The sequence below is a fragment of the Aricia agestis genome, chromosome 13 (genome assembly GCF_905147365.1).
Source record: "Aricia agestis chromosome 13, ilAriAges1.1, whole genome shotgun sequence".
In the NCBI taxonomy this organism is placed as follows: Eukaryota; Metazoa; Arthropoda; class Insecta; order Lepidoptera; family Lycaenidae; genus Aricia; species Aricia agestis.
In genome coordinates, this window is record NC_056418.1 from 7779655 (window position 1) to 7795404 (window position 15750).

A 15750-nucleotide genomic window follows, 5' to 3' on the forward strand; every position below is an offset into this window, starting at 1 on the left:
TTAACAACCGCTTACATTTCTGAAGCGAAAAAAACATAAAAATATGTTTAAGTATAAAAAATACATTTAACTTGTCTGAGTTTACAAAATTTAAAAGTAGGGAAATTTATGATTTATATGGCAACCCTCATATCACGCACACGTCCTACACGGGCGGCCATAACTAGGCTTCACTCGTGATTAGAGAAGGTTACGTCCGTACTTTTTTTACGTCCGTGAAGTACAGTTGATTAATTTTTTTAAAATTAAATTAAAAAAAAGGTTTTGATTAAATACTTCATGTATATGAAATCTTGATTTAATAATACATACTCAATATTATGAAATCGAGAATTATATTTACAAAAATAATTTATTTGCTGGCAAGTAATTTCAGAAACACTTCATTTAATTTTAAAATGTGTAACAGTGATTGAGTGTATGAACACATTATTATACTTTTTACGAAAAATGGGGAAACGTAGGTGTATGGTGAAGGAGTGCATCGAACTAATATTATTTTGAAATTATGCTTTTATCATACACTAGCTGTTGCCCGCGACTTCGTCCGCGTGGACTTCAGTTTATAGCGCGCGATGTCAACAAAATTGGTGTCAAAAGCTTTTATAAAAAAACCCTGGTACCCTTAAGGGGTATCAAAACAGCTGTGCAGTGTGCACATAATATTTCATTTTTTTAAATTAAACTTTATATTTTATGCCAAATTTTTAAAGCTTATTTAGCCCCCCAATTACACAACTTTACCCATAAACTATTTATCATTAATAGGTTTAAGGTTACGTCACTGTATATAATATACTGACTTATTAAATCACGTAAAAAAGAAAGAACAATCGAAAAAAAATCGAAACCCGAATGTATGATGATACCACCTCTTATAGAAAGACTAGCTGTCCCGGCAAACGTTGTTTTGCCATAAAATTATTTTCCCTATTTTCCTTCTTTTCTCTTGAAGGTTTTTCTGATTTTGCACAATGGCTCTGGTGGCGGAACCAATAATGGCAATCTTAGGTATTATTTTCGGTTAATAAAAAAATTTCGAAAATTAATGTCTAAAACAAACAAATATAACAGTAGGTACCTGAACTTTGTAGACATTTTACAAAAAATAAATACACTCCCGGGGGAGGCAACATGTGCGCAATAATCATCAAAACCTATTTTAAAAATGCTTCATAAAAATAAACATAATCAATAAGTAATAAAATAAGTCTTGTCTTCTAAATTACAAAATTATAAAAATTCCCGGTGACTCTGCTGGTAATTTTCGCCGGTAAATTTGTCATGACCTTCTTCGCCCTTTGACTCCTGCAAGATGACGTCTCGTACTTTATCGTCTAGTCTTGCCGGTTCAGCCAGCTTCCGACGTAGTGTGCGGTGTGGCGGTCCGGCTGACGTTCAAATGTTTCGTATCAGAAATTTCGGACAATGTGCGGCCGGGCTAAAAGTCTCAGCAACCAGGCCATAAGCTCCAAAAAAAAAATTGTTACACTATTTGACAGGATTGGACAACAAATGTTTGACATGTAATAAACAAATCAGCATCTATTGAAATGATAAATTATTCATTAATCATTACACATATCGAGTTTTCATTGTTTTTAAGATGTATTCTGCTATTCGGGACGGAAACAAATCCAACAAATCAAAAACCATGGCAATCGGTCCAGCCGTTCTCGAGTTATAAGTGTTGTAACAAACACGACTTTCTTTTATATATATAGAAGATGTTGGGCAAGCGTTAGCGCGATGTAAGAGACGCACGGTGCCATCTATTATGCATTTTTGGAACTAACTTAATTTAAACAAATTTTCGTATTTTCACCCCCTTAAAACCCTTTTTTTCAGTAAAAAAGTAGCCTGTGTCCTTTCTCAGACTTTAGACTATCTGTATACAAAATTTCATTACAATCGGTTCGGTGGTTTTGGCGTGAAAGCGAGACAGACAGACAGACAGACAGAGATACTTTCGCATTTATAATATTAGTATATATTTTTTAACAAATAAAACATTACACACACTACAACACACACACACATGAGAAATGACAGATTTTTGAGTGACAAGCCTATACATATACGAATTATACTCTTTTATTTATGGTTGAAGTCTGTTGACAACAAGTTGACAAATTGAATATGGATTATAGTTTTTTTTATTGAATCTAAGATACTATTAGACAATGCTTACACGGCCAGTCTGAGATCAGCTACTTCCCAGAGACAAGAGTTGAAAAAAATAATGATAAAGTCAATATTTTTTACAAAATATAGGTAGTAGTCCTAATGTCGTTGAAGCTAAGGTCGAATTTCGACCATTGGGCGATCTCTAGTAAATAATAATCAAGGTTTTTCTTTAATATAATTTCAATAATAGCAAAAAAGTAAAAAGCCGATTAGTCGGCGCTTTTTGCCGACTATTTGTCGACTACAAAAGTGGCCGGATAGTCGGCTTTACCGACTAGTCGGCACATCTCTAAAAATAAGTGTTTTCGTTTGTTTTTGATGATTTGTTACGATGACGATTTATTAGGCAATTTGCTACAATGCTGTTTTTTTAACTTAACTTTATTAAGTACCTACCAGGTGTTGGAAAAAAAGGACTGCGTACTTTTACCCACAAGTTGAGGTAAAAGTTGAAGTAAAAAAAATAGAAATACTAATGTTGAATTAACGGGAACCAAAATGGTCCCAAACTCTACGTTTACATACGGTGAAATACGTGTGCTTAATCGTGGAATAGAAGGCGTATGCAGTATTACACTTATATCAATTTTATAAGCTTTGGAAAAAAAATGCGTACGTTTACCCCGAATACCTACCGGTACCGGTAGCTTAGAACCAGGAGACGGACATAGGATACTTTTTACAACTAGCTGTCCCGGCAACGTTGTTTTGCCTTATAAAGTATTTCACAATTCGCCCATATTATTTTATTGAAGTGACTAAATAAGTATGGCACCGTGGCAACGTCCAACGCTATCCCGTCGCACAAATAATGGTCAGTCGCGAGTTGTAATAATTTACTATTATTTATTGAACAAATGCACTTATCGATATAAAAAGTAGCCAGTAGCCGATTCTCAGACCTACTGAATATGCAGCACATAGATAATAATCGGCCAAGTGCGAGTCGGAATACATTTTGGATAATGTTATATATGTTAGAAAAAATATAAGTAAATTTAAAGTTAAAAGTGACATTCACTCTAGGAATACTAGAAATAAGCACAAGCTAGATATGCCGGTGATCAGACTTAGTAAAGTCAGTAAATCTTTTAAAGGTCAATGTATACGCCTTTACAACAAAATCCCAGAAAACGTTCAAAATCTTTCCATTAATAAATTTAATAAGTAGTTAAATAACTTTTGTGTGCCAAAGCCTATTATAAGGTCAATGATTTCATAAACGATGGCACACCTTGGGAGTAGGATGGCTTCTTGCAAGGCTACTTCTTCATTATTATAGGACTTACAATATGTGGATATTGTATATAATAAGTAAACTTTATTTTAAAAGATTAATTTTTTTCTCACTTTTTTTGGTAAAAAAGTGGGCCCCGTGCGAGTTTCTTACGCCGGTTCTTCTCGCCGGGTTAGTTCCCAAACCGGTGGTAGGCATCATGTAGGACATTCTGAAAACATTTATTTTTAATTTATTCAGAAATAAATTTGATTTGATTTGATTGATTTGTACAAAATGGCGTCCACGCCATGCCGCGACGACGCTGCGCAGTCGTGTCGCTTTCAAAACGCTCGCTAATCGCCAGTGTGATAAGGCACTAATATGGGCGAAATCATTGAGATATAAGTGTTAAGTACGTAGTATACTTTATATGGCAATGGGCGAATATATATGGCAAAACAACGTTTGCCGACCAAGCTAGTATATAATATTGGGAACATTTTGGTGTTTTTTTAGAATGCAATATTGCAACGTCACGCTGAGGAAGTGGGCGCCGCAACGCAGAGACTCCGCGCCGAAACCGCTGCGGCTGTGGAGAGGACGGCTGCCCTCGTCGCGCATCGCCGACTCCTGGTCACCGCCTTGGTGAAGGCCCTACATTCAGTTACATTGCCTTTACAAGGTTTGTGTTTCAGTTGAGATAATAAGATTATTTTATATGTACTTCACTGCATTAAGAAAACTTAAGTACTATTATAATAATCTGAATCTTTTAAAGTCAACTAAGTTTCGAAATAAAAATATCAAAATATCGACGAGTGGCTTGTGCACCGACGCAAAAACGTGTTAACCGACTCAGTGCGGATGACACGGGAGCTGTGTCATACGCGTTTTTAACTACTCTGAACAAAATCATCTTAATTTTCCACGTAGAACAAGCCTATAGGCTTCGCCTCTGAATATTCTGTGAATTGAAAAAAAGTAGGGGCCGTTAAGCTTTTTTAAAAGGTGCATTCGCGTCTTATGGGTTTTTAACGTGTGGCGTATGACACGTGAGCCGTGTCATTTAAAAAGCGATTGTATCTCCCTCAAATTACACTTTAGAAGGTTCTACTCCGGACAAAACCATCTAAATTTTCTACGTAAAACAAGCTTATAGGCTTCCTCTCTGAATATTCTGTGAATTGAAAAAAGTAGGTGCTGTCTCCTTTTTTAGCCCACCGTACATTATCCAAAATTTCTGATCACTAAAATTCGGACGCCCGCCGGAACGTACTCTGTTCATACATTTTGTTGTGGACCCCGCATACTATCAGAATTCTGACGTGTCAAAATGTATGAGCGTCCGACTTTTTCTGATAATAAATTCGGATAATGTGCGGCCGGGCTTTTTAATAGTAAACTTTTAAGAAAATAAAGATAAAGATCAGATCACCACTTTTGTGAACATGGTACCAACTCGGAACCGGATCAATCGGAACAAATACCCCATACAAACAAAAGAAAAATTTTGAAAATCCGTTCACAAACAGCGGAGTAATCGTTGAACACACATAAAAAAATATCCACAGCCAAACGTATAACCTCCTCTTTTTTGGAAGTCGGATAAAATATATTAACTACGAACTTCTTTAAATTTATCTACGAACGTATAATTTACTTTGGAAACCCAGAGCTATTTAATATAGGTAGGTAGTCATTTTTCTAACTTTGAAACCTACAAAAGGTTTGCAACATTTGAATAAAAAAATCGCTTACCTGCCATTTTCGGGTTTACACTTAGTAAAACTACTCGAAATCAACTTAAAACAAAGTAGCCTTCCGTCAACAACAATAGTTTGGGTTCAATCAAATAAATTAAGTTAATACAAGCGTAAAAACCAAAAAAAACCATAAAGCTTTTTGAACATGGCGGATGACACGGTAGCCGTGTCATCTACTCCTATGGCGTATGACACGGCTCACGTGTCAAGGGAAAATTGTATGCCGCCACGACTGAAAGTCTTCAAAAAGGTGCGCCGCATTGAATCGGTTAAGCATATATTTTGGTATTGCAACAAACACCACTATACAAGTAATTGAAATTTTATATAGCCACTGAAAAAATGATTAAACTCGATAGCCTTCACGTGGTCTACTTCTTATCTGTGCCAAATAACATAAAAACAGCTCCAGTAGTTCGCGAGATAAGGCCTTTCAAATAATTTCCCCCGTTTTTTCCACATTCTCCTATTAGTCTTAGCGTGATAAAATATAACCTTCCTCAATAAATCTTATATCATTAAACGATCAATTCTTTAATAGTAGCTAGTATATATATATATATATATATATAGGTCTTTCAGCGCTGCTACTTTGATAGAGAACTCTCTACAGGGAACACATACACACCCTAAATTATTATCACTTGTTTTTGTTACACCCTGTATATATACTAGCTATTTGAGCTAGCTTCGCTCGGTATTCGATAAAACACTAATAAAATGACATTTTCCAAAAATGATTCCTAGCTAGATCGATTTATCGCCCCCGAAACCCCCTATATACTAAATTTCATGAAAATCGTTGGAGCCGATTCCGAGATTCCAATTATATATATATATATATATATATATATATATATATATATATATATATATATATATATATATATATATATATATATATATATATATATATATATATATATATATATATATATATATATATATATATATATATATATATATATATATATATATATATATATATATATATATATATATTTAAATCGCCGAAGACTTGTTGCGTCTTTTCAAAGTCGAACCCTATGGCGTCTACCATTTCCAATGACTTTTTAATTGTTATTCGTGCGAATATAGTTACATTGCTGTCATGTGAATTCTATTGTCGACGAGAAATTTTGTTTACGTACGAAAATTAGATATTCAATTTGAAATAATTCTCGCTGGTTTGTTGCTTCCGTTCTCGATGGAAATCATGTGACACATTGTATATTTTTGTATTCGTTCCATGCATTTAATCGTTTTTCCTACATCCATTTAAATGTATGGTTATATTGATACCGTATATTGTACTATATTAATTCCATGCATTCTACTAATTAAATGACTCCTTACTATATTTGAGATTATATCGGTACCGTATATTATTTTTGTATGTACGCCATAAACTGTTGAGTTTGTTGCTTCCTCCTAACCTTATATGTTATATCGATACATACATAGGTACCTATATAATAGATCCCAATAAATTCATTGCGTGATGTGGTCTCTGTCTACCCCAATGAGGGACAGGAGTGACGATATGTATGTATAAATAGAGAATCATCCCTCTTTATGAAGTCGATTAAAATGAAATACTTATTTCTATAACTTGGAGTACATAACAGACATTAAAAACAAGTTATCCCTATATTACATAGATTAATTAAATTTTAAATTATAATTAGGTAAGTCCGCTAGGCTAACTAAAAAATATTAAGAATAATTATGATAGATATGATCATTTTATTTCTGTGAGCGTGTTTCTTCTGAACTTAAGTATGAACACAAAATAAAACAATTGTTTCGGTAGTAGGTATTTTTAAGTTTTATTGTTTAAAATCAAGTAGGTACAATAATAAACCCATAGTCATAATAATCAAAGTGTCGGACAGATCAAATACACCGAAATAGGAACATAAAAGTAATTTAAGAAATTAACAATTTTAAGAACGACCAGTTGAGAGAGTAATTTACTGTGACATTGACTATAGTTAACTTGTGTATGTAAGCAATACTAGTTTTCAATCGTGGCTCTGCCCACGTGACAAGTTGATAAAATTTAACAAATTGAAATTCGTTATTAGCCGTTTAGGCGTTAAAAAAATAAAACAAAAATGCTTAGAAAAATATTAACCTGAAGAATCACATATCAGACATACCTATCAGTACAAAGTCTCAAAAAAAGGCCCTTTAGGCGTCGAAAAGAAAAATAAAAACGTTTAAAAAATTATTAACGTACCTATCAAAAATAAGATAAAACAGTCCAAAATCTCAAAAAATTACACAACTACACAAAAATTACACAACAATATATATACTTTGTTTGTAAATTTAAATTATGGTTATTATCTATAATAGTACCTATTATTTCTGTTTATTTGTTTTGTACAAAAAGAGGACGGTATTTGATTATAATACAAGTTCACAATAATAATAAATTTTTTCGTAAGTAGTTGGTTAACGCGCGCGCGTAAGCAAACACGACGCGACGTTGCGTTCTGTGCTGTGATAGTCATAGTCAATCATGGTTGTCGTGATTGATGTAGATCGTTTCGATCGTTTTTTGTATTGTTTATTATATCTTCTTCTTCCTAGTCGTATCCTCATGGCTGAGGGACGTGACCACCAAAATTTGCTTTTTGGGATAGGGCTCTCCACTTGTCTCTATTTTTGGCCTGATGAAATGCCTCCTGGAACGTGCAGTCAGCAGCCTTGACAATCGCGTCTGTCCATCGTGTAGCCACTCTGCCTCTGCCTCTTTTCCCCTCTAATTGCCCAGCTAGTATGAGACTCTCAAGATTATTAGGCTCCCGGCGGGCTATGTGGCCAAAAAAGGCAAGTGATCGTTGTAGACAAAGCGTGGATAGGCGGGTGTTGGTCCGGTGTGCGGTCCAAGGGATGCCGAGCATTTTACGCCAGCACCACATTTCAAAAGCGTCAATCTTAGCTCGAGTACGTGCTTTTAGTGTCCATGTCTCGGAGGCATATAAAAATATTGAAAAGATTAGGGAACGCATTAGTGTTATTTTTGTGCTACGATAGATGTTCTTATTCTTCCATATCTTTTCTAAGCGCCCAACCGCAGATTTAGCCATCTGAGCCCGTCGGACAACCTCCCTCTCGCAGTTACCATTGTTGCTAATCAACGATCCCAGGTAGACAAACTCCTCTACGGGTTGGAGATCTTGTAGTAAGGATGTCTTTTGTATTTGGTTCAGCTTATCGACGTACATCAGTTTGGTTTTATTGCGATTGATTTGGAGGCCAAAGTCTCGACTAATCTTTTCGAGCCGCGCTAGAAGTTCAGCAAGTTTCACTTCGCAAGTACTTATAAGCGTGGTGTCGTCAGCGAACCTTAGGTTGTTGAGAAGGTATCCGTTAATTTTAATACCATCCTCCCAATCTTCCAACACTCGACGCATTATATATTCGCCTACGAGGTTGAACAGCTGTGGAGAGAGGATGCAACCCTGTCTGACACCACGCTCTGTAGCAAACGGCTCTGACAGATCATTGTCTAATTGCACCCTTGATCGACCTTCCAGATAGAGGTTTTGTACCAAAAGTATGAGATGATCGGGGACGCCCAACTCTCTCATCACCTCCAGCATTTTGGACCAGACGATGCAGTCAAAGGCCTTAGCGTAATTCACAAAACAGAGTACTATTGGGACATTGAATTCTCTGCTCTTTTCTATCAGCTGACGGATGTTTAGGATTTGTTCTCGGGTACCCCTGCCCTTTACGAATCCCGCCTGCTCTTTGGATATCTGTCTAGTTATATAGTGTGCCAATCTGTTGTTTATAACAAGGAGAAGAATCTTACTGGCGTGTGAAATTAGTGAGATGGTCCGATAATTTCCACACTTTTTAGTCGACCCTTTCTTATGTAGTGGTATCACGAGAGATTCTGTCCAATCGTCTGGCCACTGTCCTGTTCTCCATACTTTAAGACATATTGAATGCATTACTCTGATTCCACACTTACCCAAGCTCTTAAGCACTTGTGCCTGTATACCATCTCCACCGCAAGCTTTTGTTTTGAGCTTATTTATAGCTGCTTCTACTTCATGGAGAACGATGTTGGGTTCTTTATCTGTAAAATCTAATCTAGTGTCAGGTTCATCAGCGTCATATTTGTACAGGTCTTGGCAGTAGTTCCTCCATCTTGTCATCACTTTTTTCTTGTCTAAAATCAGGTTACCCTTTTCATCTTCTATGTTCCAAGATTTTGATTTTCGTTCAAGTGTGAGAATTTTTACCTTTTGGAACATGTCTCTTGGATGTAGGGTATCAGAGTGTGTTTGTATATCTCTACATATAGAATTGATATATGCATTCTTGTCATGTCTACAGAGACGCTGTACTAGTGAGTCAAGTTCAGAGTATTGCTGTTGTTCTTCCTTTGAACGAATTCCTCCAGTCTTTAGAGCCTTTCTTTGTGCGATTGCCTCCCAAGTGGTCATCCACTCAGATCTAGGGTGTTTTACTTTCCGTCCATTTGTGATTGTTCTAGTTGTCTCTTCTAATGCGGCCTTAAGCTGATTCCATGATGTATTGGCTGAGTCAAATGGGCAATACGTTTCACTGTCCAGTCGAGTTTGTAGTGTGTCCTCAAAAGCTTTCGCTTCTTGTGTTAGAAGAATATTTTTGGATGGTGGAGGCTTTGAAACTACTTTGAGGCGGACTCTGTATTGAGCTATTAACAGCTGATGGTCGCTGCCACAATCTGCACCCGGAAAAGTCTTTGAGAGAGTTACGCACGACTTCCATCTGCTGCTGATTAATATGAAGTCAATCTGATTTTTATGACCTGTTGGCGATCGCCATGTCCATAAGCGTCTTGGATGTTGTTTATATGCCGTGTTAGTTACGAATAGTCCTTTTTCAATGCAAAACTCTAACAACATCTCACCTCGACTGTGGCGGGCTCCTAAGCCGTATTCCCCAATAACCTTCCTTAGGTGTTGATCATTATCAGTGTGCCCTATCTTAGCATTAAAGTCTCCCAGGATGATAGTACATTCCTTCTTTGGTAACGCTTTGCAGGTTAATTCTAGCTCGTGGTAAAATTCCTCCATCTCTTCTTCGGTGGCTGCAGTGGTCGGCGCATAGACCTGTACAAAGTTAATTGGGTGTGGATGGGCTGAAATTTTTAAGGATATAATTCTATTGTTATACCCCAATACCTTGTCTCGTAGCCAGCTAGCAACTATGAAGCCCACACCACTAAAACTATTGTCTTGCCTGTCAGAGTAGATTACCATATTTCCTTCAGGTGTGATGTGGTATCCGTTATCTTTGACATGGGTCTCACTCAATCCTAGTATAGCCAGATTATAGCGCTCCATCTCCGCTTCAACAACTTCGATTTTTCCTGGCCTTAAAAGTCCACGGACATTCCAGGTTCCTATTGTTATTGCCCTTCCCTTGGGTGTTAGTTTGCTAGAGTAAGATGTTATGTTTCCAACTGCAGCCGGTAGCCAATTTCACACCAGTCGGCCCGGAACCAAGCTGGCGCCGAGCGTTAGTCGGGTCGCATGACATCATATTATCTCTGGTGGCGTTCTTAATCATGGTGGTTTTCTTGGGATTATAGTCGCGGTAGTTTCCCGTTGCTTTCCGCGCTAGACTTTTTGAAGGTATTTAGTCCTCAAGGCCACTACTGCCTAGGAGTCAGGTTATCATATCCGCCGCCTGAGACTCGGCGTTGTTACTCGTTTAGCACCACCCGGGGGACACGTGTAAAGGTAATTCCTACGGACGCGAGTAACCACCGCCCCCGTTTATTGTATCAAGTTTGATTATTTTAAACATTGATTTGATTTGTAATCTAATTTGAATTGCCTGAAATGTAAAATCAGCGATATGCGATCAGTAGTTGGGAAAGGGTCCGGTGGCTTTAACACAGGTTATACTGTAACCTAGCTAAGCTGCCGGTTGCGATCTTAACATTCTAATATAAAAAACCATTGAAAATAAAATAATTTGCATGTTGTAATTGTCTAGATTAAGGTTTTTATGTTATCGAGCTGAATAAAAGTACATTATTATTATTATTATAAGTATGCCATCACAGTTACTATAAATCTTGTCAAGGGTGTCGATTTATGAATGAAGAAAGTCAAGATTTAAAAAAAATCTCAGAACACTGTACAGTGTACAGCCTAGCCCATGACCCGGTAACCACTTGACGTTGAGTTTCGATGCACTTGTTTGGGCTATTTTCTCATTACCGTGGCTTTCTAATAGCGAAAGAATTATTTAAATTGGTTCAGTAGTCTCGTAACTCGTAAGTTAAATAGCAATAAGCAAACGATTGAATATTTCGTCTCTACAATATTAGTAAGTATAGATATTTAATAATACATTAGTCCCAACCCAATTCGCAGTCTAAACTCAGTCACTGATGGGCTTTTGTTTAAAATATACAATAGGTAAGTACTTATCAAAGAAAATCATATACGTAGGTATGTAGGTAGGGACATAGTAGTTAATACAATCGATCCAAAATACTTTTAGACAGGTAAGTATATAAACAGTTCAACAACAAACAGGACACTGGACGTCAGGATAATGATCGTAAATTGCATATTTATTTGTAAATAAATATGCTGCACCAGAAAAATGAAGATTTATAAAGCGATTTTATGTTCTTTCGTTTCATAGGTAGAACAAAATTATTTGTAATAATATTGATATTATTCTTGGTCGTTGCACCACAATTAAAACATTTTTTTTGTATTACAAAATGGGTCGACGGCCAAGGCCATTTTATTTTGTCTTTAAAATAGTTTTTAAAATCACTTCTTTTAAAAAAAAACGATCTACATCAATCACGACAACCATTGACACGACAATCTAACACTGAAAGAATTTTTCAAATCGGACCAGTAGTTCCTGAGATAAGCGCGTTCAAATAAGCCCTTTCAAATAATTTCCCTCCGTTTTTTCCACATTTTCCTCTATTTCTTCGCTTCTATTATTCTTAGCGTAATAAAATCTTGCTTATAGCCTTCCTCGATAAATGGGCTATCTAACACTGAAAGAATTTTTCAAATCGGACTAGTAGTTCCTGAGATTAACGCGTTCAAACAAACAAACAACCTCTCCTGCTTTATAATATTGAAGTGTAGATAACATTTTTACTACTTTTCTTACTATTCTACTACTATTTTTCGAAAATGTGTCAAATAACTACCTAATTGTAATATCGACATTGCATCGATTCGATATATTTGTTCCTGTTTTCCTGAAATACAGTTACAGATTTGATCATTATTCTGAATGATCGTCATTATGTTTTTAGGGCTATTCTTCTAAGTAGTGAAAAACAGACAAATGTTGGCACAGTCGAGAAATGTAAATGACGTCTTATTTGGAAATTTTTGTAGAACGTATTTCAAAGAGAGAGAGAGAGCATAAAACGAAGACCTCTATCCACACCAAAGCACTGCGATCAAATAAAGTGAGCCAGCAGATTTTATCGCAAAATAGGTTTCAACCCGTCACGTTGAGTATATCGGCAAGGCATTCAAAACAAACAATGCGCAGGACAATGACGCGAATTTTATGAACATTTTAAAAATATAATTTTTAGTTATTTAATGTAAGTTGATGTGTTATTTGTTGGTATCGGATTCTTCTCTTCTTTATCTTCAAATTAACATTAAATTTTTAATCCTTTCTAGCTCATTTTTTTTTATAAATAATAAATTGTAAGCGGCAGTATCGAAACGACACGCAAAAATTTCATAATTTGGTACTTTTTTTATAATAACTTTTGAAATATTAACTCTACTTTCAAATAGTTTTAGCAGCATTTTTGTAAGTTAATTAGACATTGAAATGTGTAATGTTACATCGAATTTACGAAGGCGTTGTGAACCTAACTTTGAAGACATGAATTTATTCTCTCTCAAATATTCGCCCCACTACACAATATTTATACCACAAGCGTCATTACGTCCGCGCTGGCCGGCAAAAAATATAAACAAAAACATGCCCTTGCATGTCGCGTGCGAACTCCGCCCCCTCGCCTCTGTCACCCCCGCGTCTCCTCTGGGACGATGTCGTTTTGTGGGACGTAATTAAATCACACATTAGAATTGATAAAAACTTTATTATATACAGGAATCCACATTATCGGCGTGTTATACGTAAACAAAGTATCGAATATACGCCACCGATATACGGCGCACAGTAGCGACCTCCAAAATTCGCGCGCCAAATAGCGGAACTAAGAAATACGCCGAAAAGCACTCCGGTGACAAAACAACGTCCATGCCAATATTTCACCCAGCCATTGTACTAACCTTAACACTACTTCTGGCTGAATTTGAGAGATGGTCAATCTTGCGTCCGTATACAGGATGCAACAAGTCAGTCGGACGCAATATCATCGGTAAAAACCGCCATGTAGGACGCAATATCAACTCCGGGGTGGAAATATATATATATATATATATATATATATATATATATATATATATATATATATATATATATATATATATATATATATATATATATATATATATATATATATATATATATATATATATATATATATATATATATATATATATATTCCAATTATATATATATATATATTTCCACCCCGGAGTTCATATTACGTCCTACATGGCGGTTTTTACCGATGATATTGCGTCCGACTGACTTGTTGCATCCTGTATACGGACGCAAGATTGACCATCTCTCAAATTCAGCCAGAAGTAGTGTTAAGGTTAGTACAATGGCTGGGTGAAATATTGGCATGGACGTTGTTTTGTCACCGGAGTGCTTTTCGGCGTATTTCTTAGTTCCGCTATTTGGCGCGCGAATTTCGGAGGTCGCTACTGTGCGCCGTATATCGGTGGCGTATATTCGATACTTTGTTTACGTATAACACGCCGATAATGTGGATTCCTGTATATAATAAAGTTTTTATCAATTCTAATGTGTGATTTAATTACGTCCCACAAAACGACATCGTCCCAGAGGAGACGCGGGGGTGCCAGAGGCGAGGGGGCGGAGTTCGCACGCGACATGCAAGGGCATGTTTTTGTTTATATTTTTTGCCGGCCAGCGCGGACGTAATGACGCTTGTGGTATAAATATTGTGTAGTGGGGCGAATATTTGAGAGAGACTAAATTCATGTCTTCAAAGTTGGGTTCACAACGCCTTCGTAAATTTGATGTAACATTACACATTTCAATGTCTAATTAACTTACAAAAATGCTGCTAAAACTATTTGAAAGTAGAGTTATTATTTCAAAAGTTATTATAAAAAAAAGTACCACATTATGAAATTTTTGCGTGTCGTTTCGATACTGCCGCTCACAATTTATTATTTATAGAAAAAAATGAGCTAGAAAGGATTAAAAATTTAATGTTAATTTGAAGATAAAGAAGAGAAGAATCCGATACCAACAAATAACACATCAACTTACATTAAATAACTAAAAATTATATTTTTAAAATGTTCATAAAATTCGCGTCATTGTCCTGCGCATTGTTTGTTTTGAATGCCTTGCCGATATACTCAACGTGACGGGTTGAAACCTATTTTGCGATAAAATCTGCTGGCTCACTTTATTTGATCGCAGTGCTTTGGTGTGGATAGAGGTCTTCGTTTTATGCTCTCTCTCTCTCTTTGAAATACGTTCTACAAAAATTTCCAAATAAGACGTCATTTACATTTCTCGATGTGTGCCAACATTTGTCTGTTTTTCACTACTTTTTTTATACCGAGTTATAAAGGCCCGCAACATTTCTAAGTTCTTAATAATTTTCTTTATATCAATACTTAATTATAAACGAATTTAGTGAATTTCTCATTTTCCTGAACGTCTTTTTCCTGAATAGCCCTAAAAACATAATGACGATCATTCAGAATAATGATCAAATCTGTAACTGTATTTCAGGAAAACAGGAACAAATATATCGAATCGATGCAATGTCGATATTACAATTAGGTAGTTATTTGACACATTTTCGAAAAATAGTAGTAGAATAGTAAGAAAAGTAGTAAAAATGTTATCTACACTTCAATATTATAAAGCAGGAGAGGTTGTTTGTTTGTTTGAACGCGTTAATCTCAGGAACTACTAGTCCGATTTGAAAAATTCTTTCAGTGTTAGATAGCCCATTTATCGAGGAAGGCTATAAGCAATATTTTATCACGCTAATAATAATAGGAGCAAAGATATAGAAGAATAGAGGAAAATGTGGAAAAAACGGAGGGAAATTATTGGAAAGGGCTTATTTGAACGCGCTTATCTCAGGAACTACTGGTCCGATTTGAAAAATTCTTTCAGTGTTAGATTGTCGTGTCAATGGTTGTCGTGATTGATTTAGATCGTTTTTTTTAAAAGAAGTGATTTTAAAAACTATTTTAAAGACAAAATAAAATGGCCTTGGCCGTCGACCCATTTTGTAATACAAAAAAAATGTTTTAATTGTGGTGCAACGACCAAGAATCAATATTATTACAAATCATTTTGTTCTACCTATGCAACGAAAGAACATAAAATCGCTTTATAAATCTTCATTTTTCTGGTGCAGCATATTTATTT

General features: G+C 35.8%; 1 protein-coding gene across 1 annotated transcript in view; it reads left to right on the top strand.

Annotated features, from left to right (window-relative positions):
- LOC121733029 (high mobility group protein 20A) overlaps positions 1 to 15750 on the top strand; it is a 41014-nt gene that overhangs the window by 17310 nt on the left and 7954 nt on the right. Inside the window, exon 7 of the mRNA XM_042123111.1 lies at positions 3923 to 4088. Within this exon, the coding sequence (XP_041979045.1) occupies positions 3923 to 4088 (166 nt within the window). The remainder of the gene's footprint in view (positions 1 to 3922; positions 4089 to 15750) is intronic.